Below are 25,546 nucleotides of genomic sequence, written 5' to 3'. Positions count from 1 at the left end.
CTGCTCTTTGACTCAACAATTCCTGTTGTGCTGGATTTTCTTTATCACACACCTATCAATCTATCCATACCTCTATTGGTATGCATTGTATTATGTCTTCCCAGCAGTCCTGTTTCCAAGCCTCATTTTCCTCATCTATAAAATGGGGAAAATTATAATTCCTCCCTTCCAGAGCTCTACTCATACCTCTATTCCTCCACTAATTCATCATTTTTTTGTTTGTTTGTTTTGGTGCGTTTCAAAGTAAGCTGCAGACATCGGGAAGTTCCATTCTTGAACATTCAAGCCGGCACGTTATTAAATAGGGTTTCATATTTGTGTATGCTTTTCTTTTTCCTTTTAAAGTAATAGCTGGCCGGGCATGGTGGCTCACGCCTGTAATCCCAGCACTTTGGGAGGCCGAGGCAGGTGGATCACTTGAGGTCAGGAGTTCAAGACCAGCCTGGCCAACATACTGAAACCCCATCTCTACTAAAAACACAAAAAATTAGCCAGGCATGGTGGGTTGTGCCTATAGTCCCAGCTACTCAGGAAGCTGAGGCAGGAGAACCACTTGAAACTGGGAGGTGGAGGTTGCAGTGAGCCAAGATCACCCCACTGCACTCAGCCTGGGCAACAAGAGCAGAACTCCATCTCAAAATAATAAATAAAGTTAGTATCTACACAGAACCAAATGCCCAGATCTCGAGTGTACAGTTTGATCACCCCAGAAAGTCCCCTCATATGTCTTTTCCCAGTCAACCGTGACCCCAACCAGATAACCAGTTTTTTTTTCTCACACAAACTAATTGTACCTGCTCTAAAACATCATATAAATGAAATTACACAATATGGTCTCTTTCGTGCAAGGCTTCTTTTACTCACCATGTTTAAAGATTCATCCCAGTTGCTGTACAGATCAGCAGTTTGTTCCTTTTTATGGCTAAATATTACAATATTTTATGATTATTTCTTGGTGTTATTTTTTTTTTCCTTTTTTTGAGATGGAGTTTCACTCTGTCGCCCAGGCTGGCATGCAACGGTGCAATCTAGGCTCACTGCAACCTTCGCCTCCCAGATTCCAGCAATTCTCCTGCCTCAGCCTCCTAAGTAGCTGGGACTACAGTTGCCCACCACCACGTCCAGCTAATTTTTGTATTTTTAGTAGAGACGGGGTTTTGTATTTTTAGTAGAGACTCTGCATTTCGTGCTGTCCGTAGAAGGCAGACCTCACACCAGCCACAACTAGCAGTATCTGTTCTTCCTCAAGCGCTTTTTTCTTTTCTTTTCTCTTTTTTTTTTTTTTTTTTGAGATGGAGTTTCGCTCTTGTTGCCCAGGCTGGAGTGCAATGGCACGATCTTGGCTCACTGCAACCTCCGTCTCTTGGGTTCAAGAGATTCTCCTGCCTCAGCCTCCTGAGTAGCTGGGATTACAAGCATGCACCTGGCTAATTTTGTATTTTTAGTAGAGACAGAGTTTCTCCATGTTGGTCAGGCCGGTCTCAAACTCCCGACCTCAGGTGATCCCCTGCCTCGGCCTTCCAAAGTGCTGGGATTACAGGCCTGAGCCACCACGCCCAGCCTCCTCAAATGCTTTTTCTAAAGAGAGTACACGCACACTGCCCAAACATGGGGGCTCAGCCAGCCTTCTGGCTCACTGACCTTCTCAGCCATGGCATCCATGTAGTCCTGTCGCTGGTATTCTCTCCGGCGCAGATGTCTGTACACATGGAACTCTCCACTGCCGGCCCCAGCACTTGAACCTGTAGCCAGAACAGTCCACAGTTCTAGATGAAATTCAGTTACCAACACAGGTCACCCTTAATCGAGGGTGACTAAAGAAACAAAAAGTGGAAGTCGTGGAAGGGACCATGCCTTTCTTTCTCCCCACTGTATCCAGAACTGGCCCAGTACCTGGCATATTGTAGATGTCATGAATTATTTGTTCTATGAATGTTGAATGTAAAGTCACTAAAAATCCCACTCAAATGCAGTATCAGGAGGGGCAGACTGTGGTTAAGGGACTTTCTCACCTCCTCCATGATTTCACATTTGACACGCTAAATTTCTAGTGAGTTGAAAAGACATCCATGATACATTAAATGAAATAAAGGTGCTTACAAAGTTGTATATGTAGAACAATCATATTTTTGTAAAAGTGTTTTTTCTTCAGCTTTTTTCTTTTTTTTGAGACAGGGTCTTGCTCTGTCACCCAAGATGGAGGGCAGTGGCGCAATCACAGCTCACTGGAGCCTCAACCTCCTGGGCTCAAGCCATCCTCCTGCCTCAGCCTCCCAAGTAGCTGGGACCACAGGCATGCACCACTATGCCTGGCTAATTTTTACATTTTTAGTAGAGATGAGGTCTTCCTGTGTTGCCCAGGCTGGTCTCAAACTCGAGCAATTCTGCCTCGGCCTCCCAAAGTGCTGGGATTACAGGCACGAGCCACCATGCCTGGCCTATGTTGCTTTTTAAAGACATAATGCTACTGCACATTAAACTACAGTAGAGTATAAAGAAAACTTGTATGTGCAGTGGGAAACTAAAGAATTTACATGATTCCCTTTATTGCGACATTCACTTTAACTAGGTTGCCTGGAACTAAACCCGCACCATCTCCATGGTAAGCCTGTAGATACGTTAATTTATGATCCAACAAAATAATAAAACTATTTTTATTTACAAAAAAGCCACAATGCGTTATTAAGAATAATGCAGGAGATGGCCGGGCACCGTGGTTCACAGCTGTAATCCTAGCATTGTGGGAGGCTGAGGCGGGTGGATCACCTGAGGTCAGGAGTTCAAGACCAGCCTGGCCAACATAGTGAAACCCAGTCTCTACTAAAAATAAAACAATCAGCCAGGCATGGTGGCACGGGCCTGTAGTCCTAGCTACTCAGGAGGCTAAGGCAGGAGAATCGCTTGAACCCGGGAGGCGGAGGTTGCAGTGAGCCGAGATGGTGTCACTGCACTACAGCCTGGGTGACAGAGTGAGACTCTGTCTCCAAAAGAAAAACAAAAACAAAAACAAAAAAAACCGCAATACTGCAGGAGAAAATTCTATAGTGCCAAACCATAAGCAACTATAGCCCTTAAGCTAAATTTACCAATGTTAGATGAAAAACAAATAAAAGCAACTATATCCCAGTCATTGTAAAAGCAAAACACGAACATGTGAACACACATTTCCCCTCATCAGAGATTTAATAAATACCAACTACAGGGTTTTTATAGCTACCTTTTTTTTTTTCTTTTTGAGACGGAGTGTCGCTCTGTTGCCCAGGCTGGAGTGCAGTGGCGCCATCTCGGCTCACTGCAAGCTCCGCCTCCCGGGTTCACGCCATTCTCCTGCCTCAGCCTCCCAAGTAGCTGGGACTACAGGCGCCTGCCACCACGCCCGGCTAATTTTTTTTGTATTTTTAGTAGAGACGGGGTTTCACCGTGTTAGCCAGGATGGTCTCGATCTCCTGACCTCGTGATCCGCCCGCCTCGGCCTCCCAAAGTGCTGGGATTACAGGCATTAGCCACCACGCCCAGCCTATAGCTACCTTAAAAAATTATATTTACACACACACACACACAGACAGACAGACATTACCCATGACATCTCGGACAAATTCTGGGGGAGGTCGAGGTGCCCATTCACTCATTTTCTCTGGAATTGGAACTGCTTTGTCCTGCAACATTTAAACATGAAAGCATTTCTAAGTATAAACCTGTTGACAAAATTATATATCTTCCTCTCTTTTTTTAGAGACAGGTTCTTGTTCTGTTCCTCAGGCTGGAGTGCAGTGGTGCAATCAGAGCTCACTGCAGCCTTGAACTCCTGGGCTCAAGTGATCCTCCCGCTTCAGTCTCCAGAGTAGTTAGGACTCACAGGCGTGCACCATCACACCAGGCAATTTTTTTATTTTTGTAGAGACAGGGACCCACTATGTTGCCCAGGCTGGTCTTGAACTCCTTCCTGGCCTCGGACCATCCTCCCGCCTGGCCTCCCAAAGCGCTGAAATTACAGGCAGGGGCCACAGCACCCAGCCCAAGTTACATCTCTTAAGACCAAAGAATTTTAATTGACTAATGAAGCAGGACTGCTTTGCTACTTGGACACAGAGCTGATTTTGTGTTCTTCCCTCTGTCGTGGCTTTTTTCATCCTATGTACTCTTGGGTATAACACAGTCCACACCTTCCCAGGGCTACGCTTTCCAGAGCAGAACTGAAAAACCTAAGCCATAGTTTCCAGCTAGAAACCGCCAACTTTAACACTACTAGATAAGAAGAGTCAAGCTTTTCTAGTTAAAGGTATAAAGGACGTTCCCGTTCAATTGTTTTTATGATTGAGGGGACCGAGGCCCAGAGGGGGTGTGGGCGGGAGAGGAGTGACCAGCTCCAAACGTCTCGGCCACTGTCTCTCTAACGATCACTGTTGTTTAGAGTATACCCTTTTGCTAACCCACAAATTCTACCTTTTCAGTCTAACGCTCTTTGTTCACAGAAAGTTAAACCAGAAGGGGTCTTGGAGCACGGGAAGCCGCTCCACCATGCTTTGATTCAAGCTGGGCTCTCACACAAGGACAGACGGGAAGTTCACTATCTCCGGGACAGCCTCCTTCTCCTCCTCCTCCCCAAAGACTGCTCTTGGAGGGTCGGATACTGAGTTTCTGAGTTTGGAGGCGGGGAAGGTGGACCTGCGGGAACCCTGAAGCGCTGCAGAGGAAGGGGGTGGGCCTCGGACGGGCCGTGGAGCCCGGGCCTCGTCTCACCGGGTTCTTCATGAGCCGCTCCAGCTTGAGCTTCTGCTCCTCCGCCGCATTCTTGGGGATGACGAGCGTCTGCGGCTCTTTCTTGGGCCTCGGTGGTCGCACCGAGGAGGCGGCTGGGCTCGCCATGGCAGCCTTCCAGTTTCCCCAGCGAGCGGCGGCGGCGCGCAAGTATGACGACACAGCCGCGCGCAGGCGACGCATACGCAGTCTCCGCAGAGGGGAAAGGAGGCGGGGTTGCAAGGCGCAAGCAGCCTGCTGAATATTCATGAGCCTGAGGCTGGCGTGGGTTATTGTGTTCAAAGCTGCGGGGTTTCATTTCCTGTTCCTGAACAACAAATCAGTGCAGCTAGATGCTCACGTCCCTGAAGGGGAGGTGGCCCTCCGTGCCTGAGTAGCCTGGCCCTAGCCGACCTCTCCAGTCCCCGCGGGCGTCTTCGTGCCAGCCAGCAGCCCCGCTGATGCTCTCGACACCTCCTCCCCGTCGGCTCTCCTCGCCTCCCGGCTTTGTCCGGGCACTTCCTTGGGTCTGGTGCCCCCTCCTCCATTTCTGACAATCTCCTGTTTACATAAGACAGCGCAAACATGTCACTGAGCTTACTGAAGACTGGGACATTCCTCCTTTGTCCGCCTCGAATTACTCTATACCTGGCCCCCCGCAAATACACCTCTGCCAATGAATGACCGTCTCGTAGTGTGAGACAAAGTAGTAAACCTAAGGAACCATGTCTGCTCATTCTGCTTGCGAGCAGGATTTCACAAAGGCCGTGACTCGGTGACTGAGCGCAGCCCTCTCCAATAACGCCCTGAACAATAAGCTGGGAAGAGAGAGAGAGAACACAGGTTTCCACCTCTCTTGCCTGAATCACTGCATTTTTAGAAAAGACAAGTTCAATGATCCTAGCCCCTGCCTCTTCCTGTACATAATCTCTGACGGGATTAATGATTATGCTTCTATAACTTTTTTTTTTTTTTAGAGACAGGGTCTCGCTTGGTTGCCCAGGCTGGAGTGCAGGGGCTCGATCATAGGTCACTGCTGCCTTGAACTCCCGGGTTCAGGCACTCCTCCCACCTCAGCCTCCTGAGTAGCTGAGACTACAGGCGCATGCCACCACACCCAGTTAATTTTTTATTTTTATTTTTTGCAGAGACAAGGTGTTGCTGTGATGCCCAGGCTGGTCTTGAACTCCTGGGCTCAAGCGATCCTCCCGCCTGGGCCTCCCAAAGTGCTGAAATTATAGGTGTAAGTCACCATGCCCAGCCAAGCCTCTGTAATCTGTAACTAGATAATACCCTCACACACAGCCTTAATGAAATTTTGCTCTATTGTTAACTCCTGAGCACATTAGATATAACTTTTTTTTTTTTTTTTTTTTTGAGACAGAGTCTCACTCTGTCCCCCAGGCTAGAGCTCAGTGATGCAATCTCGGCTGACTGCAGCCTCTGCCTCCCAGGTTCAAGTGATCCTCCTGCTTCAGTCTCCTGAGTAGCTGGGAATACAGGCGCACACCACCACGCCTGGCTAATTATTGTATTTTTAGTAGAGATGGAGTTTCACCATGCTGGCCAGGCTCGTCTCGAACTCCTGAGGCTGATCCATCCGCCTCAGCCTCCCAAAGTGCTGGGATTATAGGCATGAGCCACCACGCCCAGCTTGATATAACTTCTGAGCACATGCAGGGCACCACCAACTGTATATAAATGTTTTTATATAAACTGTATGTAAATATAAATATATAAATGTGTGCTGAAACTCTGTTTTGGAGCAGTTTAACAAACTCTGTGAAAGACTTTCCCTGGTTACAGTCCTCAGTAAGATTGCAAAAAACTAACCTTAATTTTTTAAAAGCCTGATTTTTTGTTTAGTTGACATTGAGAAAGAGAAAAGGCCCGGCATGGTGGCTCACACGTGTAATCCCAACGTTTTGGGAGGCCGAGATGGGCAGATCACTTGAAGTCAGGAGTTTGAGACCAGCATGGCCAACATGGTGAAACCCCATCTCTATTAAAAATACAAAAATTAGCCAGGTGTGGTGGTGTGTGCCTGTAATCCCAGCTATTCAGGAGGCTGAGACAGGAGAATAGCTTGAAACTGGGAGATGGAGGTTGCTGTGAGCCAAGATCGTGCCACTGCACTCCAGCCTGGGTGGACTCTGTGTCTAAAAAAAAAAAAAAAAAAAATAGAGAGAGAAAGAGAAAGAGAAAAGCTGTTGCTCACATACATTTGGTGTTACAGACCATAGGCTGTTTGGCTCCCCTTGTAATGAAACTTAACAGGGATCCAAGCAGATTTCCCAGACAAGGCATTTATTTCAGAGCTTGTGCTTGAGTGCAGGGAAGACAATGGAAGCAGAAGAGAAGGGATCCTCCAGCTGACTTGTGGAAGAGCCAGTGGGGAATTTTTTTTTTTTTTTTTTTTTTTTTGTGAGACAGAGTCTTGCTCTGTCGCCAGGCTGGAGTGCAGTGGCACGAACTCAGCTCACTGCACCTCTGTTTCCCAGGTTCAAGCAATTCTCCTGCCTCAGCCTCCGGAGTAGCTGGGACTACAGGTGCACGCCACCACGCCTGGCTAATTTTTTGTCTTTTAGTAGAGACAGGGTTTCACCATGTTGGCGAACCTGACCTCATGGTTCGCCCGCCTCGGCCTCCCGAAGTGCTGGGATTACAGGCATAAGCCACTGCGCCCGGCTGGGAATTTTTTTTATTAGGCAAAGCATGGGAATTGACATCAGGGGTAGGGTATGCAGGCTGGGCTGGGCAAAGCACGTGAGGGTATGCAGGTCGCATATCTGGTTTTGAGGGTATGCAGGTCGCATATTTGGTTGCGATGGTTATCTTAAGTAATGAGTCACCTGGTAGTCTGGCTGGTGGCAACAAGGGTGTCAATCAATTGTTCAGCATTCCTTCCCAAGGTGGGATACTCCGCAAGCTTCATTTGATATTTGGATCTCCTAAGGCCAGTCTCTGGAATTCTTTTTTTTTTTTTTTTTTGAGACAGTTTCGCTCTTTATTTTCTTTGTATACTAAAGCCTCGGGGTTAGCAGCTATATTGTTAGCGAGGCAATGGTGTGGGTTTTGTGATCAGTGGGACAAGAGAAGGAAAAAGGGAAAGGATGTGAAGGAGAAGCTCTGTCCAGTTCCTGTTCTGTTTCCCTGGGAGCTGGCCAGACATTCACAGCTGGGTCTTGGTGTTCTCTTGTCAAACAAAAGTAATTTCCAGGACACCAACATCACACAAGACCATTCCGTGACCACAAAAACCTGGTGCGGTGGCTCATGCCTGTAATCCCAGCACCTTGGGAGGCCGAGGTGGGCAGATCACCTGAGGTCAGGAGTTTGAGACCAGCCTGGCCAACATGGTGAAACCCCGTCTCTACTAGAAATACAAAAAATATCCAGGCATGGTGGTGCACACCTGTAATCCCAGCTACTCGGGAGGCTGAGGCTGGAGAATTGCTTGAACCTGGGAGGCAGAGGTTTCAGTGAGCTAAGATTACGCCTTTGCACTCCAGCCTGGGCGACAGAGCAAGACTCTGTCTCAAAATAAATAAATAAATAAAAATAAAAATAAAAGAAACATTTGCTGGAGGGACATGGGCTCCTAGGGACAGGGTCGCCCTCCCACTGAGTCCCCAAGAGGATGAACAGGTGGACAAGTGGATGGTACCTGGAGGGTGAAGTGTTTGTTCTCCAAAGGTCATTCCTGGCTGCCCAATAGTGGGTGGTTTTCTAGGAGCTCAGGGTGGAATTAAGGGTCCTTAGTGGCCCAGGTCTGTCACTGGAACCTGGGGAGGGCTTGGCCTGGCTGGGGCCATGCACACAAACTCACCCAGGATCACACACGTTAGCAACCAGTACCTCACTTTTCTCCAAACACTCCACAGAACGAAGGTTTTTGTCTACAAAACAAAGCATCTTTTCCTCCTTGGAGAACTCCCATACAGGCTTCTCAAATAGGCCAAAATGCTACCGCCTCCAAGAAGCCTTCTCAGATTGCCTCTCCCACCCCTGACTTCCAGGAAGTGAATTGCTCCCTTCTTGGTGCTCTCCCAGCTCTGAATCCCAATAACTGGTGAAGTAGTTACCACTATGTCCTCACCATCTGTGTCCCCATGGGCTTGGCAGGGTGGTGGGCTGGGCCAGAATCCCAGGATCTAACCCTGGCATGGTGTAGAATGGGTACTTCCAGGATGCTTGGAGAATAAAGGAATGAAAACATATATGAAGACTGAATAGATGTGTCAGTGAGATGAGCAAGTGATGGATGAATGAATGAATAAGGACATTAAGAGAAAGAATGAATGAAGACTCAATCAATAAAAGGACAGTTAATAAATGAACATGTGAGGCCATGGACTATCAGAAAGCCACAGAGCCAGGAGTGCGGGGCAGTGTCTGTCCGGTTGGTAAAGGTCTCCCTGGCACCCCCAGCCTCAGTGTCTGTCACAGAGCTGGTGCTTGGCAGATATCTGCTGGATGAAAGTTAAGCAAATGAATGGAGTGAAGGAATGCATGAAGGCAAGAGAGAGTTAAGGCATGTGGGTGTGAAGGAGCTGGTAATAACTTCAGTGTCTAAGTCTGGTCTAAATTGTGGACATATTTATCAGCAGATATATGTTTTTCAATAGATGGGGTCTCACTCTGTTACCAGGCTGGAGTGCGGTGGTGCCAGTATAGCTAACTGCAGCCTCGAACTCGTGGGCTCAAGGGATCCTCCTTACTCAGTGTCCAGAAAAGCTAGGGCTACAGGCAGGTACCACTACACCCAGCTAATTTTTCACATTTTTTGTAGACATGGGGTATTGCTATGTTTCCCAGGCTGACCTCAAGCAATTCTTCAGCCTTGGACTCCTGAGTAGCTATGACAACAGGCTGGTGCCACCACACTCAGCTAACTTTTTTTTTTTTTTTTGAGAGGGAGTTTCTCTCTTGTCACCCAGGCTGGAGTGCACTGGCGTGATCTCGGCTCACTGCAACCTCTGCCTCCCAGGTTCCAGCGATTCTCCTGCCTCAGCCTCCTGAGTAGCTGGGATTACAGGCACCCGCCACCATGCCCGGCTAATTTTTGTATTTTTAGTAGAGACAGGGTTTCGTCATGTTGGCCAGGCTGGCCCCGAACTCCTGATCTCAGGTGATCCACCCGCCTCAGCTTCCCAAAGTGCTGGGATTACAGGCGTGAGCCACCTTGCCCAGCCTAATTATTTATTTATTTATTTATTTATTTATTTATTTATTTATTTATTTGGTAGAGCTGGAGTCTTGCTATGTTGCCCAGGCTATCATCCTGATTTTACTGAAATGGAACTGAGGCCCAGAGGAGAAAGCAATTGGCTCAGGGCCACACAGACTCAAACCCAGCAGTCTAGCCCTGGGTCTGTGACAGCCTGAGTGATTATGTGACTCACAGACAGATGGGACAGGGCCCCAGCAGACCCTGGCGGGAACCCTGGTGGCACCTTCCTAGGTGGCACCTTCCTGGTGGCACCTTCCTGGGGCTGAGGTCAGATTTGAGGTCTGGCTCCCTGGGATGAAAGGCCGCCTCACAGATGCCCACAAGTCTCACACCCAGGGCGATGTCCCTTCTGCCACCAGAGGGCAGCAAATCCCCACCCAGGTCCCGCCACTAGGAGCCTTAATCCACCTTTCCTGAGATCCAGAACTGGGCACCCAGGGAGCAAGGTCTACTGGCTGGAAGATACCAGTGCTTTGCAGACTGGCAGACTGGGTGCCACCTACCCTGGGCTTGCACAAGCAACCTAATCTCTCTAAGGCTGTTTCCTTATGTGCAAAATTGGTACAAGCGAATCTACCTTGTCGCTGGCACATGGGTAAAATGACGTTTGGACGTGCAGTGTCCAGCAGAGCCTGACATTCAATAACATGGCTCACGCCTGTAATCCCAGCACTTTGGGAGGCCGAGGCAGGTGGATGATCTGAGGTCAGGAGTTCGAGACCAGCCTGGCCAACATGGTGAAACTCCGTCTCTACTAAAAATACAAAAAAAATTAGCCGGGCGTGGGGGGTCGGGGGAGCTGCCTGTAATCCCAGCTACTCGGGAGGCTGAGGCAGGAGAATTGCTTGAGCCCAGGAGGCGGAGGCTGTAGTGAGCCAAAATTGCGCCTCTGCACTCCAGCCTGGGAGACAGAGAGACTCTGTCTGAAAAAAAAAAAAAAAATAGGTGACCACACTTGTCCTAGTTTGATCCTAGGACTGAAGGGTTTCCCAGAAAGTGGGACCTTCAGTGCTAAAACCAGGAGAATCTTGGGCAAGCCAGGATAGTTGATTACCCTAGACGAGTGGGTACTCCTACCTCAATTCTTTGAGTAGTGGTTGATACTTTAAGTACTAAAACAGCAGGGGTTTTTTTCTTTTTTCTTTTTCTTTTTCTTTTCTTTTCTTTTCTTTTCTTTTTTTTTTCTTTTTTTGAGACAGAGTTTCACTCTTGTTACCCAGGCTGGTCTCAAACTAGAGAAATGAAAATATATGTCCACTGACTGACCTGTATGTGAATACAGACAGTAGCTTGATTCATAATTGCTAAAAACTGGAAACAACCCATATGTCCATCAAATTGAGATCTAGACCTACAGGGAAATACTACTTAGCAATAAAAGGAAGGAGCTTTTGCTGAGTGCAGTGGCTCATGACTGTAATCCCAGCACTTTAGGAGGCTGAGGAGGGAGGATCACTTGAGGCCGGGAGTTCAAGACCAGCCTGGCCAACAAGATGAAAGCCCATCTCTACTAAAAATACAAAAATTAGCTGGGCATGGTGGTGTGCGCCTGTAATCTCAGGTACTTGGAAGGCTGAGGCAGGAGGATTGCTTGAACCCAGGAGGCGGAGGTTGCAGTGAGTCGGATTAAGAAGGTGGATTAAGAGATCATACCACTGCACTCAGCCTGGGCGACAGAGTGAGACCCCATCTCAAAAAAAAAGGGGACCAGGTGTGGTGGCTCATGCCTGTAATCCCAGCACTTTTGGAGGCCGAGGCGGGCAGATCACAAGGTCAGGAGATCAAGACCATCCTGGCTAACAGGGTGAAACCCAGTCTCTACTAAAAATACAAAAAATTTAGCCAGGCTTGGTGGCGGGTGCCTGTGGTCCCAGCTACTCAGGAGGCTGAGGCAGGAGAATGGCGTGAACCCAGGAGGCGGAGCTTGCAGTGAGCCAAGCTCGTGCCACTGCACTCCAGCCTGGGCGACAGAGCGAGACTCCGTCTCAAAAAAAAAAAAGAAAAAGAAAAAAGAAAAAGGAAGGAAGGACCTCTTGAGGCTTGCAATAACGTGGATGGATCTCAGATGCATTATGTTTAGTGAGTGAAGTCAGATCTATTAATAGAAGGCCACAACCTGAATGGTTCCATTTACTTGATGTTCTGGAAAAGCCAAAATGATAGGTATGGAAAACAGATCAGCAGTTGCCATGGGCCAAGTAGGAGGACGGGACTGACCTGGGAGGGCCTCAGGGAACTTTCTTGGGTAATAGATATTTTTTCCCCTCCCTCCCTCCCTCCCTCCCTTCCTCCCTTCCTACCTTCTTTCCTTCTTTTGAGATGGCGTCTCACTCTGTTGCCTAGACTGGAGCACAGTGGCGTGACCATAGCCCATTGCAGCCTCAAACTCCTGGGCTTCAGTGATCCTCCTGCCACAGCCTCCTGAATAGCTGGGACTATCGGTGCACACCACCACACCTGGCTATTTTTATTTTATTATTATTATTATTTTTGTAGAGATGATGTCTTGCTGTATTGCCCAGGCTGGTCTCAAACTCCTGGCTTCCAGTGATCCTCCCATCCCCAGAATCCCAAAGCACTGGGATTATAGGCATGATCCACTGCACCTGGCCTCTCTGCATAATATTTGGATGACAAAAATGTTCTATATCTGAATTGTGGTGGCAGCTACACAACCATCCACATTTATCAAACTTATTTAACCATATACTTCTATTTATTTATTCATAGACAGGGTTTCACTCTGTCGCCCACGCTGGAGTGCAGTGTCTCGATCTCTGCTCACTGTAACCTCTGCCTCTCAGCCTCAAGCAATCCTCCCATCTCACCTTCCCGAGTAGCTGGGACTACAGGCACGCACCACCATGCGCAGCTAATTTTTGTATTTTTTGTTTTTGTCTTTTTGTAGAGATGGGGGTCTCACTATGTTGCCCAAGCTGGTCTCAAACCAGAGTCCTGGGATTACAGGTGTGAGTCACTGTGCCTGGACTTGAACCATATACTTTAAAAGGGTGGATTTAATCGTATGAACATTGTACCTCAATAAACTTGACCTAATTTACAGTGTGGATTTGCCAGGTTGCAGGGGAGCTAACCCTCCATTGTCTGAGTTGCTTTGGTGAGGAGTTCAGCCTTTAGCTCCTTGTGCCCTCTGAGGCAGCTCAGGCCTGTAAATCTGCCCTGCTCACCATAAGGCCAAGGCTTGGGGTGATAGGTTTTTGAAAACCCAGAGGCCAATGTGGTTGAAGCCCCCACACTTCTTTTTATTTATTGGTTTACTTATTATTATTATTTTTGAGACAGAGTCTCACTGTGTCATCCAGGCTGGAGGGCAGTGGTGCAATCATAACTCACTGCAGCCTCAACCTCCTGGGCTCAAGTGAACCTCCCAACTCAGCCTCCTGAGTAGCTGGGACTACAGGAGCACATCACCACGCCTGGCTAATTTTTATTTTATTTTATTTTATTTTATTTTATTTATTTTTTTGAGACGGAGTCTCGCTGTCGCCCAGGCTGGAGTACAGTGGCGCAATATCAGCTCACTGCAAGCTCTGCCTCCTGGGTTCACGCCATTCTCCTGCCTCAACCTCCTGAGTAGCTGGGACTACAGGCACCCACCACCACGCCCAGCTAATTTTTTGTATTTTCAGTAGAGACGGGGTTTCACCGTGTTAGCCAGGATGGTCTCAATCTCCTGACCTCGTGATCCGCCCGCCTCGGCCTCTCAAAGTGCTGGGATTACAGGCATGAGCCACCGCGCCCAGCCTACGCCTGGCTAATTTTTAAATTTTCTGTAGAGATGGTGTCTTGCTCTGTTGTCCAGGCTGGTCTCGAACTCCTGAGCTCATGTGATCCTCCTGCCTCAGCCTCCAAAAGTGATTATCACACCACTGCCCTCCAGCTTGGGTGACAGAGTGAGCCCTTGTCTCAAAAAACAAAAAAACAAAACAACAGAAAAGATAGCTTGTCTATGGAGGTCACACAGTGTCTGTCCTAAGCCATTCCAGTGATTGTGCAATTGGTCCATCAGCAGAATGGCCACGCGCAGGACTGAAGGCTACACATGGGCATGATGGCGTGAGCTCACTCTCAGCAAGGCTGATATATTTACTGCTGCCACTGAATGCCTGAACTGAATGACCCATGATACAGTGCGATCCTTTGAAGAGCCCAGTCAGCCTCTTGGGGGTAAGTTGATTACACTGGCCGCCTTTCATCCCAGAGCGGGGCATTGATTTGTCTTACTCTAATTGGTACTACACCAGAAATGGACTGGCCTTTTCTATCTGCAGTACCTCTGCCAGCACCATCATTCAAGGGCTTGCAAAATGCATCTGACTTGTGGGGAAGGGATCTCCTATGTCATCTCTTCAGACCAAGGGGTCATTTAGGGCAAAGAAGATGCAGCATGGCCAGGTGCGGTGGCACATGCCTATAATCCCAACACTTTGGGAGGCTGAGGCAGGTGGATCACCTGAGGTCAGGAGTTCAAGACCAGCCTGGCCAACATGACGAAATCCCGTCTCTACTAAAAATACAAAACAAAACAAAAGAAAAAAATTAGCTGGGTGTGGTGGCACACATCTGTGCTCCCAGCTACTGGGGAAGCTGAGGCAGGAGAATCGCTTGAACGCAGGAGGCGGAGGTTGTAGTGAGCTGAGATCGCACCACTGCACTCCAGCCTGGGCGATAGAGCGAGACTCAGTCTCAAATACAAACAAACAAAACTTAACAACTGGCCAGACATGGTGTCCCAGCTACTAGAGAGACTGAGACAGGAGGATGGCTTGAGTCCAGGGGTTCAAGATCAGCCTGGGCAATATAGCAAGACTTCCATCTCTATGAAAAAAAAGAAAAAGTAAAAAAACTAACTGGCTTCAGAGGGGAAGGGGATAAAACTGTGATTGGTAGCATTTGCCTATCATACTATTATGTAAATATTCCCATAGTGGTCAATGTCAAGCTACTAGCGCGATATCAGCTGGTTCACAAAAGTCTTGAAATTTTAAAAATTGGTTCTCATGAGAGGATACAAGCCAGCTTCATCATGTCACTGTGACCATATATGTCCATAGATTAAGTTGTTCAAATCTTCTATATCCTTACTAATTATTTGTCTAACTATTTTATCAGTTTCTGTTGAAAAGTATGTTAAAATTTCCCACTATTTTTCGTTTAGCTATTTAGTCTTATAGGGTTGTTGATTTTTGCTTTATGTATTTTAAGACAATATTACTAGGTACATGCAAATTTAGAATTCTTTTATCTTCCTGGTGAATTTAACTTTTTATTACAGTGAAGAGTTACTGTTTATCTTGAGGAATAATTTTTTTAACCTTTAAACCTTGATATTTATTTTTAATTTAGCATTATATTAACTGCCTCTGGAGAGAATTTACCTTGGCTTCTGCCAGGATATACATTGCTAGCGCTTGAGAGTGCCAACAATCTGTGAATCTATTCATAGATTACTTTTATTCAGTTTCAGGAATGGAGATGATTAGAAGCTGGACTTTAGTCCACAGAAGGGCTGGTCTATTTCTTTCTCTTCTATTTTTTTTTCTTTTTTGAGACAGAGTGTCGTTCTGTCACCTAGGCTTGAGTGCAGTGGTGTGATCTCGGCTCACTGCAACCTCCGCCTCCTGGGTTCAAGGAATTCTTGTGACACCTCAGCCTCCCAAGTAGCTGGGACAACAGGTGTGCACCACCATGCCTGGCTAATTTTTGTATTTTTAGTAGAGACAGGGTTTCACCATGCTGGCCAGGCTAGTCTGGAACTCCTGACCTCAAGTGATCTGCCCGCCTTGGCCTCCCAAAGTGCTGGGATTATGGGTGTGAGCCACTGTGCCTGGCTTTCTGGTCTATTTCTGATTCCTAGGATGCAGCATTTTTTTTTGGTTTCACTCCAAAGTGCAGAGACTTTAATAGGGCCCCTTGCCTTGGCAGGTCCTGTATTCAAATAATTGTTCCCTAGCCCAACAAGGCTGTTGAAAGCCTTCTCAGCCTTTTAGACATTCATCCACCTCTTCCAAATTGGCAGACAACTCCAGGAAAAAGTAGTTTGAAATGCTGGGCTCACCTCTCCAGATTTTTTGTTCTTCTCCCAGGCTGTAGCCTCATCATTCTTCACTACCTCCTCAACATTACAATGGCTTAAGATTTTAAAAAATACATTTGACCAGCTTTCCTATCTTACTCACTGAGTGGGTTGGTTGGAGATACTTAATGTGCCATTATAGGGAGTGGAGGTCTTAGTAGACATTTTTTTTTTCTTTTTTGAGACAGGGTCTCTCTCTGTCACCCAGGCTGGAGTGCAATGGTGCGATTATAGCTCACTGCAGCCTCAACCTCCCGGGCTCAAGCGATCTGCCCACCATGGCCTCCCAAAGTGCTGGGATTACAGGCAAGAGCCACCATGCCCGGCTGATACTATTTTTTTGGAAATGGAGTTTCACTCTTGTTGCCCAGGCTGGTGTACAATGGCGTGATCTCGGCTCACTGCAACCTCCACCTCCCCGGTTCAAGCGATTCTCCTGCCTCAGCCTCCCGAGTAGCTGGGATTACAGGCGCCCGCCACCACGCCTGGCTAATTTTTGTATTTTTGGTAGAGATGGGGTTTCACCATGTTGGCCAGGCTGGTCTCGAACTCCTGACCTCAGGTGATCTGCCCGCCTCGGCCTCCCAAAGTGCTGAGATTACAGGCGTGAGCCACTGCACCTGGCCCTTACTGAGCTTTGAATTCAGTAGGTGCATTTTTGGCCCTATTGGAGCAGACAACCTACTGCCATTTGTGGAAATTAGCAAGCTTGTACACAAGCAATGTACAAATACAGGCTGGTTAAGAGAGGTTGGAAATATGACTCAGGACTAATCATTAAGTAAGAGAATATTACACAGGTAGTAGCCTTCCCTGTCACACATCTTGCTTTCAAATTTATTTTCAGTCAGCACCTAATTTTTTTTTTGTTTTTTTTTTTTGAGATGGAGTCACCCTGTCGCTCAGGCTAGAGTACAGTGGTGCGATCTCGGCTCACTGCACCCTCCCCCTCCTGCGTCCAAGTGATTCTCCTGCCTAAGCCTCCTGAGTGGCTGGGATTACAGGTGCCCACCACCAAGCCCAGCTAATTTTTGTGTTTCAGTAGAGATGGAGTTTCACCATGTTGTCCTCTCGAACTCCTGACCTCAAGTGATCTACCCGCCTTGCCCTTCCAAAGTGCTGGGATTACAGGTGTGAGCCACCGTGCCCAGCCAGCACCCAATAATTTAATTGGCATACTGAACCCTGTTCCACCCAGAAGTCAGTGGACTTCACATTTCTCTGCTGTTTGATCTTAAATAAGAGCAACAGACTAGGAGAGGTGAGAAAGTGCTGATTAAGCCCGAGGGTAAATAGGAGTTAAGCAAACAAGAGAAGAGGGAAGAGCATGCAGATAGAGGGAGCAGCACATGTGAAGATCCTGTGGTCGGACCCAGCGTGATGTTTTAGGAACTCCTCGGACAGTGTAGCTAGAGTACAGAGCAAAGGAGGAAATTGGGTGAGGTAAGGTAGCCAGGGGCCAAATGATACAAGATGTCTGTGAAGCCATGTTAAATATTTGACGTTTTATCCTAAGCACCCAGGAGGTTAGCAAGGGGGAGACAGTGACAATATCACTCTTGTCGCCCAGGCTGGAGTGCAGTGGCATGATCTCTGCTCACTGCAACCTCCGCCTCCCAAGTTCAAGCGATTCTCCTGCCTCAGCCTCCCGAGTAGCTGGGATTATAGGCACTCACACCACACCTGGCTAATTTTTGTACTTTTAGTAGAGACGGGGTTTCAGCATGTTGGCCAGGCTGATCTCAAACTCCTGACCTCAAGTGATTCACCTCCCTGGGCCTCCCAAAGTGCTGGGATTACAGGCGTGAGCCACCGCGCCCGGCCTTGTTTTAAGCATTTGGGGATCAATTGCAGGGACCTATTGGACTATGGGGAAAATGAGATGGTTCTACTCCTGTATTTTAAAGTCTTCCTTTTCCTTTTGGTTTCTTTAGTTTGTAGTTAAGGCTTTGCAGACTTGCATCCCATAATGTCTTCTTTTCTTTCATTTTTTTTTATTTTTATTTTTTGAGACTGATTCTCACTCTGTCACCCAGGCTGGAGTACAGTGGTGCGATCATAGCTCACTGCAGCCTTGAACTCCTGGACTCAAGCAGTCCTCCCACCTCAGCCTCCTGAATAGCTGAATACAGGCAAGTGCTACCACACCTGGCTAATTAGTATTATTGTTTTTGTAGAAATGGGGTCTTGCTGTATTGCCCAGGCTGGTCTTGAACTCCTGGGCTCAAGCCATCCTCCTGCCCTGGCCTCCCAAAGTGCTGGGATTATAGGCATGAGCCACGGTGCCCAGCCTTTGTCTTAGTTTTTGGTCCCCCTCACCCGACCCCAGAGTTCTAGAACCATTCCCTTTGAAAGAAAGGGACTGGTCAGGGCTGGGGATGGAGAAGTGCTGTGGTAGGAGCCCTTTCTTCTCTTTCTTCCCCAGCTGGATCACCAAACCTACCCTGCGGTCCTCGTCTTCCTGGCCCCATAGCTCCTCCTCGCCAAGCATGTCTTCCCCACTGCAGAGAGCTGCGGGAGGTACCAAGAGGGCCTTGTCTGCATCTTCTAGTTCCTCTGCCAGTCTACCCTTCGATGACAGGGACTGAAACCATTCCTCAGAGGGGTAAGTAGATGTTGCATTGTGCGGCCACTTCCTGTGTCCGTGGCAGCCTTCCCCCTCTCGTTTTCCCACATTGATGATAATATGCGTGGGACTGTGTGAATACACCAGAAGTGCTGTACTTGTTCAGCACAGTGACACCTTCCCTCCAGCTCCAGGTGTTTTTTTTTGGCGGTCCTAGATGTTGTAGACATCAAAATAGTAGTACATCCTGTTTTTTGTTTGTTTGTTTGTTTGAGATGGAGTCTCGCCCTGTCGCCCAGGCTGGAGTGCAGTGGTGCGATCGTGGCTCACTGCAACCTCCGCCTTCCGGGTTAAGCACATCCTGTTTTTAATCCATCATCCATCGTGTCTAAACCTCTCTTAAACACATTTCTGTGTTCAGCATGTACAACCCCTGGTGGGGGCTGGGAGGTGGCAGATGGGTGAGTAAAGAGTTCTTTATTTGTTGCCTGGTAAATTGTATATACTTTTTAGCTGGTATCCGCTAGTTTTCCTACTTGGGGATTTTGTAAACAGGTCTGTGTATCCTTATTTATTACCACATATGAGTTTATTCTGTATAGGTTATAATAATATATCTTGGTTTTTTAACTTTCCAGAAGGAAAAAAGCTAATGTCATACAGATCTGCTTTGTCCCCTGGCTGTTTTAATTGGCTTTCTCTGAATCATTTCTGTTTCTGTCAGTGCTGCTGTGGTGTACCCGATTATATCAATGTTATAAACTTGAATTGATAAGACATGTGGTTGATGTTTCACGGGGTGAAATTTAACTCTAGGTCCATATTACTCTCCCGTTTATGGATGAGTGATGGATGACTTCCTGGGCCATGATTATTTTTCTCTACAAAGAGCAGTGATCTCTCCACCCGCTAAGTGAGTAGCATTTGATTCTCTTCTTCGGAGAGAATACTGGGAAGGGTTGTCCTTCCCCTGCCTCATTTCCTCATTCTTCGTCTCCATTGCTTTCATGTGAAAGTTTTCCTTTAAGACTTTGTCCTGGCCGGGTGTGGTGGCTTACGCCTGTAATCCCAACACTTTGGGAGGCCGAGGCAGGTGGATCACCTGAGGTCAGGAGTTTGAGACCAGCCTGGCCAACATGGTGAAACACCTGTAATCCCAGCTACTCAGGAGACTGAGGCAGGAGAATCACTTGAACCTGGGAGGCAGAGGTTGTAGTGAGCCGAGATCACACCATTGCACTCCAGCCTGGGTGACGAGAGTGAAACTCTGTCTCAAAAAAAAAAAAAAGACTTTGTCCCAACTTCCTACTAAAAATAAGCTCATTTTGTCTTAAAATCTGAATATGTTTTTCTCATGGAGATGGGGTGCGGTGAGAGAATAGGGAGGGAATTAGGGTGGTTATATTTAAAGAGAACGGTACTTTCTCACAGGAATACTGACTCTTTGTTAGCTGGTGAAGGCAGTGACTTTGAAGACAGCTTCAATCGCAATGTGAAGAAGAAAGCAGCAAAACGACCACCGAAAACAACGCCGGTGAGTCAGCCAGTTTTCTTTTGTTTTTGAATCTTGTGGGGGAAGCAGCCCAGCTACTCGGGAGGCTGAGGCAGGAGAATGGCGTGAACCCCAGGGGCAGAGCTGGCAGTGAGCTGAGATTGCGCCACTGCACTCCAGCCTGGGCGACAGAGCGAGACTCCGTCTCAAAAAAAAAAAAGAGAAAAAAACTTAAAAGAGGTTCAGGTGATATGGTTCAAAAAAGGACAAGATTTACAAAGTATTAAGGGATGAAAATAGGAAGAAGAGAAATTTCGAAGAGAAAAGAAGAGAAAAGGACGTTAGGATATAGAGATACAGGAAGGGGACTCAAGGACTTTTTTTTTTTAAGGGAAAAAAGTTAATAAACTTCATAACAGTATAAAAATCAATTATTTCAGGACTGAGTCTAACTCAGACTGTGCTGTGGAATGGGCAGCGTAAGCCTACTTGTGTGATAATGATGAGACCAAGTGTTAATGTCACTGTTACCTTTTTTTCATATTTCTGATCTTTTTATACATATTAGGTGGCAAACAACCAAAGAAAGGGTCCCGAGTGGTACATCGTCATAGCCAGAAACAGTCAGAGCCACCAGCCAATGATCTTTTCAATGCTGTGAAAGCTGCCAAAAGTGACATGCAGGTAAAGCAGTGTCTTACCTCTGTTGATACCATCTCACTTTTTGTAAGGTGGTAAGGACAAGTGTCTACAAACTTGATTTGATGTGAACATTTCAGTGAATGTAACATATCAAGAAAGATAAGATTATGGGGTGAATCCTTGGAGTAATAGAAGGGTAACCTTGAATGAGAGAGCATTTTTTTTTTTTTTTTTTTTGAGACAGAGTGGTGCAACTGACCTCCCAGGCTCCGGTGATACTCCCACCTCAGACTCCCAGGTGGCTGGGACTACAGGTGCATGCCATCGTGCCTGGCTAATTTTTTTGTATTTTTTTGCAGAGAAGACAAGGTTGTGCCATGTTGCCCAGGCTGGTCTCGACCTCCTGGGCTCAAACAATCCTCCCGCCTCAGCCTCCCAAAGTGCTGGGATTATAGGTGTGAGCCGCCGTGCCCGGCTGTTTTCTGTATTTTTTGCAGAGTGGGGTGTGTCTCGTTCTGTTGCCCAGGCTGTTCTTGGACTCCTGGCCTCAAGTGATCCTCCTACCTCAGTCTTCCGAAGTGCTGGATTACAGATGTGAGCCATTGAGCTTATTCAAATAAGGGATCTTTTCACAGCGCGTCTAGTTTGTTACAGAACCCCAAAGTATCATTCATGGTCATCATTGACTGAAATTACAGTAGTTATGAGGGCTGCTATTAAAGCTTGCTATTTAAAGTGTTAATAAAGGAGCATGTATATTACCACATCACCAGTTTAAAAAATATTTTGATTACTTTTTAATTGTATTTAATATTTTGACTGAATTTCAGGGTAATTGGTTTTCCTTGCAAGTGTATGTATTTAATTCTGTGCACTTTAAACACTATGCTAAGCAGGCTATAATAGTCTTCCCCAGACTGTCAGGGGCCTGAGGCACAAAAGAGATTAGAAATCCCTGGCTTAGGGCCTTTTAGGGGAAGGGTGGGCACTGCAGAAAACTTTCTACCTAGCCAAATGCATGTTTTGGCCAAATACATGTATTTTTCTTATTAAAGGATTTTGAGGCCGGGTGCGGTGGCTCATGCCTGTAACTGCAGCATTTTGGGAGGCCGAGGTGGGTGGATCACCTGAGGTCAGGAGTTCAAGACCAGTCTGGCCAACATGGCGAAACCCAGTCTCTACTAAAAATACAAAAGTTAGCTGGGCGTGGTAGTGGGCACCTGTAGTCCCAGCTACTCGGGAGGCTGAGGCATGAGAATTGCTTGAACCTGGGAGGCAGAGGTTGCAGTGAGCCAAGATCCCACCACTACACTCCAGCCTGAGTGACAGAGCAAGACTCTGTCTCAGAAAAAAAAAAAAAAAAAAAGGCTTTTGGACCGAGGCAGGAGGATCACTTGAGGATAGGAGTTCAAGGCCAGCCTGAGAAACATAGTGAGACTCCTGGTCTCTACAATAAAATTAAAAATTAGCAGGGTGTGGTGACACCCACCTGTAGTCCCAACTACTTGGGAGGCTGAGGTGGGAGGATCATTTGAGCCCAGGAGATTGAGGCTGCAGTGACCTGTGATTGCCCCACTGCACTCCAGCCTGGGCAACAGATCAAGATGCTCTTTAAAATAAATAAGAAATAAATATAGGATTTGGGGACAATGATTGAGATTCATTACTCAACATTCACATTAGTGTATCGCTTTGCTTTTTTCTTTTCTTTTTGAGACAGGGTCTCACTCTGTTGCCCAGGCTGGAGCGCAGTGGAGCAATCTTGGCTCACTGCAACCTCCACCTCCCCAGTTCAAGTGATTCTCCTGCCTCAGCCTCCCGAGTAGGTGGAATTACAGGTGCCGCCACCACGCTGGGCTAATTTTTGTATTTTTAGTGGAGATGGCGTTTTACCATATTGGCCAGGCTGGTCTCGAACTCCTGACCTCAAGTGATCTGCCTGCCTCGGCCTCCCAAAGTGTTGAGATTACAGGCATGAGTCACCGCGCCTGGCTGCTTTGCTGTCTCTTAATACTAGGGATGTAAGAGCCCCTCGCCATCGCAGGAAGTTTATTTCTTCTACCCCAAATGGGCTAGAACTTTTCTAAGTTAGAAGTGCCCAACAGGGGCTAAGGTGATCTCAGGGAGGACAAAAAACCCTTCCCCGGAGCAGGAAGGCAGAAGCTCAATTGATGTTGATTTTCAGTAGGAAGACAGACCATGAAAGCAGGGTCACACCATGCCCCCTAAAAAAAAAAAAAGAAAAATATAACAGAAACGCCCACCAGAAGGAACTGATTTTTATTGTACTGTATTTGATTTTGTTTTGTACGCCAGTTCTATTTATTTATTTATGTATTTATTTAGAGACAAGTCTCTCTTTGTGTCCCAGGCTAGAGTGCAGTGGCATGATCTCGGCTCACTGCAACCTCCACCTCCTGGGTTCAAGCCATTCTCTTGCCTCAGCCTTCCGAGTAGCTGGGATTACAGGCACGTGCCACCACACTCGGCTAATTTTTGTATTTTCAATAGAGACGGGGTTTCACCATGTTGGCCAGACTGGTCTTGAACTCCTGACCTCAGGTGATCCACCCGCCTTGGCCTCCCAAAGTGTTGGGATTACAGGCGTGAGCCACTGCAGCCGGCTGTGATCTTTCTTCCGTCACTGTCCTCCTGCTCTGCTGCCCTGCCCTGGCCCCTTGCCCCTCACCCAGACCTACCACAGCCTCCCTGGCCCCCCGCCTCATTTTGCCACCTTCAATCCATCCTTGCCCCAACCCTCTGGCCACAGGGTGATCTCAGCTCCCATTTTAATTGGCACTGGCTCTCAGCACCTTCCAAACTCCCTGGCCTGGCATTCAAGGCTCTCTCTACCTTGCAGGTCTCATATCCCACCTCGCTGCTCCTGCGCCTGCAGTCCCCCATGTCTGCGACACCCAGTGTCACAGGTCAGCCAGGGCACTTGTGGTCCCAAAGCTTGGCTCAGCTACCCCATGGGCCTGGCCTGGCGCAGAGCAGGCATCTGAAATGCTTGTTGAGGAACAAATGAAACCCCCTTGAAAATGTTGCTGCCGTCTGTGCAATGGCTGTGATTTCGCCAGAGCCCCCACTGAGTCTGGGCTGTCTGGAACCACCCTCTTGAGTGACAGGCTTGAGGATCTCACGCTGGTGACCATACTGAAGAGAGAGCCCCCTTTTCACTGACCTCCTGGGCCTTCCTGCTGCATCCCTTGGGAGAGCCTGGGGGGGGGGGTCACCGTATCAACTTCTGCTGTCCCCCCCCGAATTCACTTTAACCTGGGAACACCCCAGGAACAGCGCCTGCCCCCTTAGGATTGGCACAGGCCCTCTCCCACAGTCTTATACTCTATGTGTGTGCATATGTGCATGAGCCCCCCTTTGAGCAAAGGTGACAGTCAATCAGTGCTTTTGCCTGCTTCTGTGCTGATTCTGTTTTGAGCATTCAGCATGGAGAGTGGCCTCTGCTGTGGCTGACGACATCAGGAGGAAAGGACAGGAGGGCCTGAAGGCCCCCACCTGGTGGGTCTGAGTCTTAAGTCTGCCCCTGTTCCTCTGCCCAGCCCAAGCCTCAGTCCAGAGCCCGCTCTGTTCTTGTTGGAGTGGAATGGGGACTTGCACTTGGCCTGGCATAGACCCCAAACCACCAGGGCACGGGGGCAGAAGGACTCCAGCCACAACCGAATGGAGGTGCTGGAAGCAGAGGTAGCAGGGTGCTCTCCTGATCGCTGAATTTGTATTCTTCCCTCATCATGGTGGTAGCAGGGGGCCCTACTCTGTCACTTCCTGATGATGTTGTGCATGGGGACTGGGTGGCTGAAAGCCCTGGGAGCCACCCAAGGGTGTTCATGCCCCTTTTATGGGGAAGAGGCTGTGAGTGTCTTAGTTACAGTCCTGAGAACTTTAGATGTCTAGGGATCTGAAATCTGCATCATTGGCCAGGTGCAGTGGCTCATGCCTATAATCACAGCCCTTTGGGAGGCTGAGGTGGGTGGATCGCCTCCCACCCAGGATTGCTCGGGAGTTCGAGACCTGTCTAGCCAACATGGTGAAACCCTGTCTCTACCAAAAAAAATTAGCTAGGCGTGGTGGTGCACGCCTGTAGTCTCAGATACTCGGGAGGCTGAGGTGGGAGGATAGTTGGAGCCCGGGAAGTTGAGACTGCAAGTGAGCCAAGATTGTGCCACTGCACCTGTCTCAAAAAAGAAAAAGAAAGAAAAGGAAAGAAAGAGAGAAAGAGAAGAGAGGAAGGAAGGAAGGAAGGAAGGAAGGAAAGAAGGAAGGAAGGAAGGAAGGAAGGGAGGGAGGGAGGGGAAAGAAAGAAAAATAGATGGATGCATCATTGACCCAAGCCCTGCAAGGCCAGTCTTGGGCAAGGGGACTGTGGGTCTGTGACCCCAGGTCTGGGGTGTTGTGGAGAAGGCAGAGGTTTGGCTTAGTAGGAACAGGATCTTTCTTGAACACTGCCTGGGGACTGGGGTGCTGGGACTGCCAGCAAGCAGTGTCTCCAGAGCCTGGGGTCATGGGAGTCACAGCTGGAATTCCACTTGTGGGTAGGTGAGGGGTGGGAATGAGACGGGGTGGGGGCTGGGTGTGAATGGGGTGGAGCGCGGTGGGTGGGAGGGCTCTTTAAGCTTCTTCCAAGTTTAAGTCTACCACCGAGCTGGGAAATCCAGCCTCTTCCATTGCCCAATCCCCTAAGGGCTAATATGGAGACATCCTGCCCTGCCGCCCTGTCCACACCGCCGGGCTTCTTCCTGCCCTGCCGCCCTGTCCACACCG

The 25,546-nt window shown here is 48.0% G+C and overlaps 1 protein-coding gene across 1 annotated transcript in view; it reads right to left on the bottom strand.

Moving 5' to 3' along the window:
• The window catches only part of PRKRIP1 (PRKR interacting protein 1), a 30,352-nt gene extending 25,404 nt beyond the window's left edge, over nt 1-4,948 (bottom strand). The window contains exons 1-3 of the mRNA XM_004045958.4: nt 4,741-4,948; nt 3,578-3,656; nt 1,642-1,742 (exon numbers count right to left, since the gene is read on the bottom strand). Of these exons, the coding sequence (XP_004046006.2) occupies nt 1,642-1,742; nt 3,578-3,656; nt 4,741-4,941 (381 nt within the window). The 5' untranslated portion in view covers nt 4,942-4,948. The remainder of the gene's footprint in view (nt 1-1,641; nt 1,743-3,577; nt 3,657-4,740) is intronic.
• Nucleotides 4,949-25,546: the final 20,598 nt, after the last annotated feature.

Source organism: Gorilla gorilla, chromosome 6, assembly GCF_029281585.2.
Source record: "Gorilla gorilla gorilla isolate KB3781 chromosome 6, NHGRI_mGorGor1-v2.1_pri, whole genome shotgun sequence".
NCBI classification, from domain to species: Eukaryota; Metazoa; Chordata; class Mammalia; order Primates; family Hominidae; genus Gorilla; species Gorilla gorilla.
This window is presented reverse-complemented; position numbering and strand designations above follow the sequence as displayed.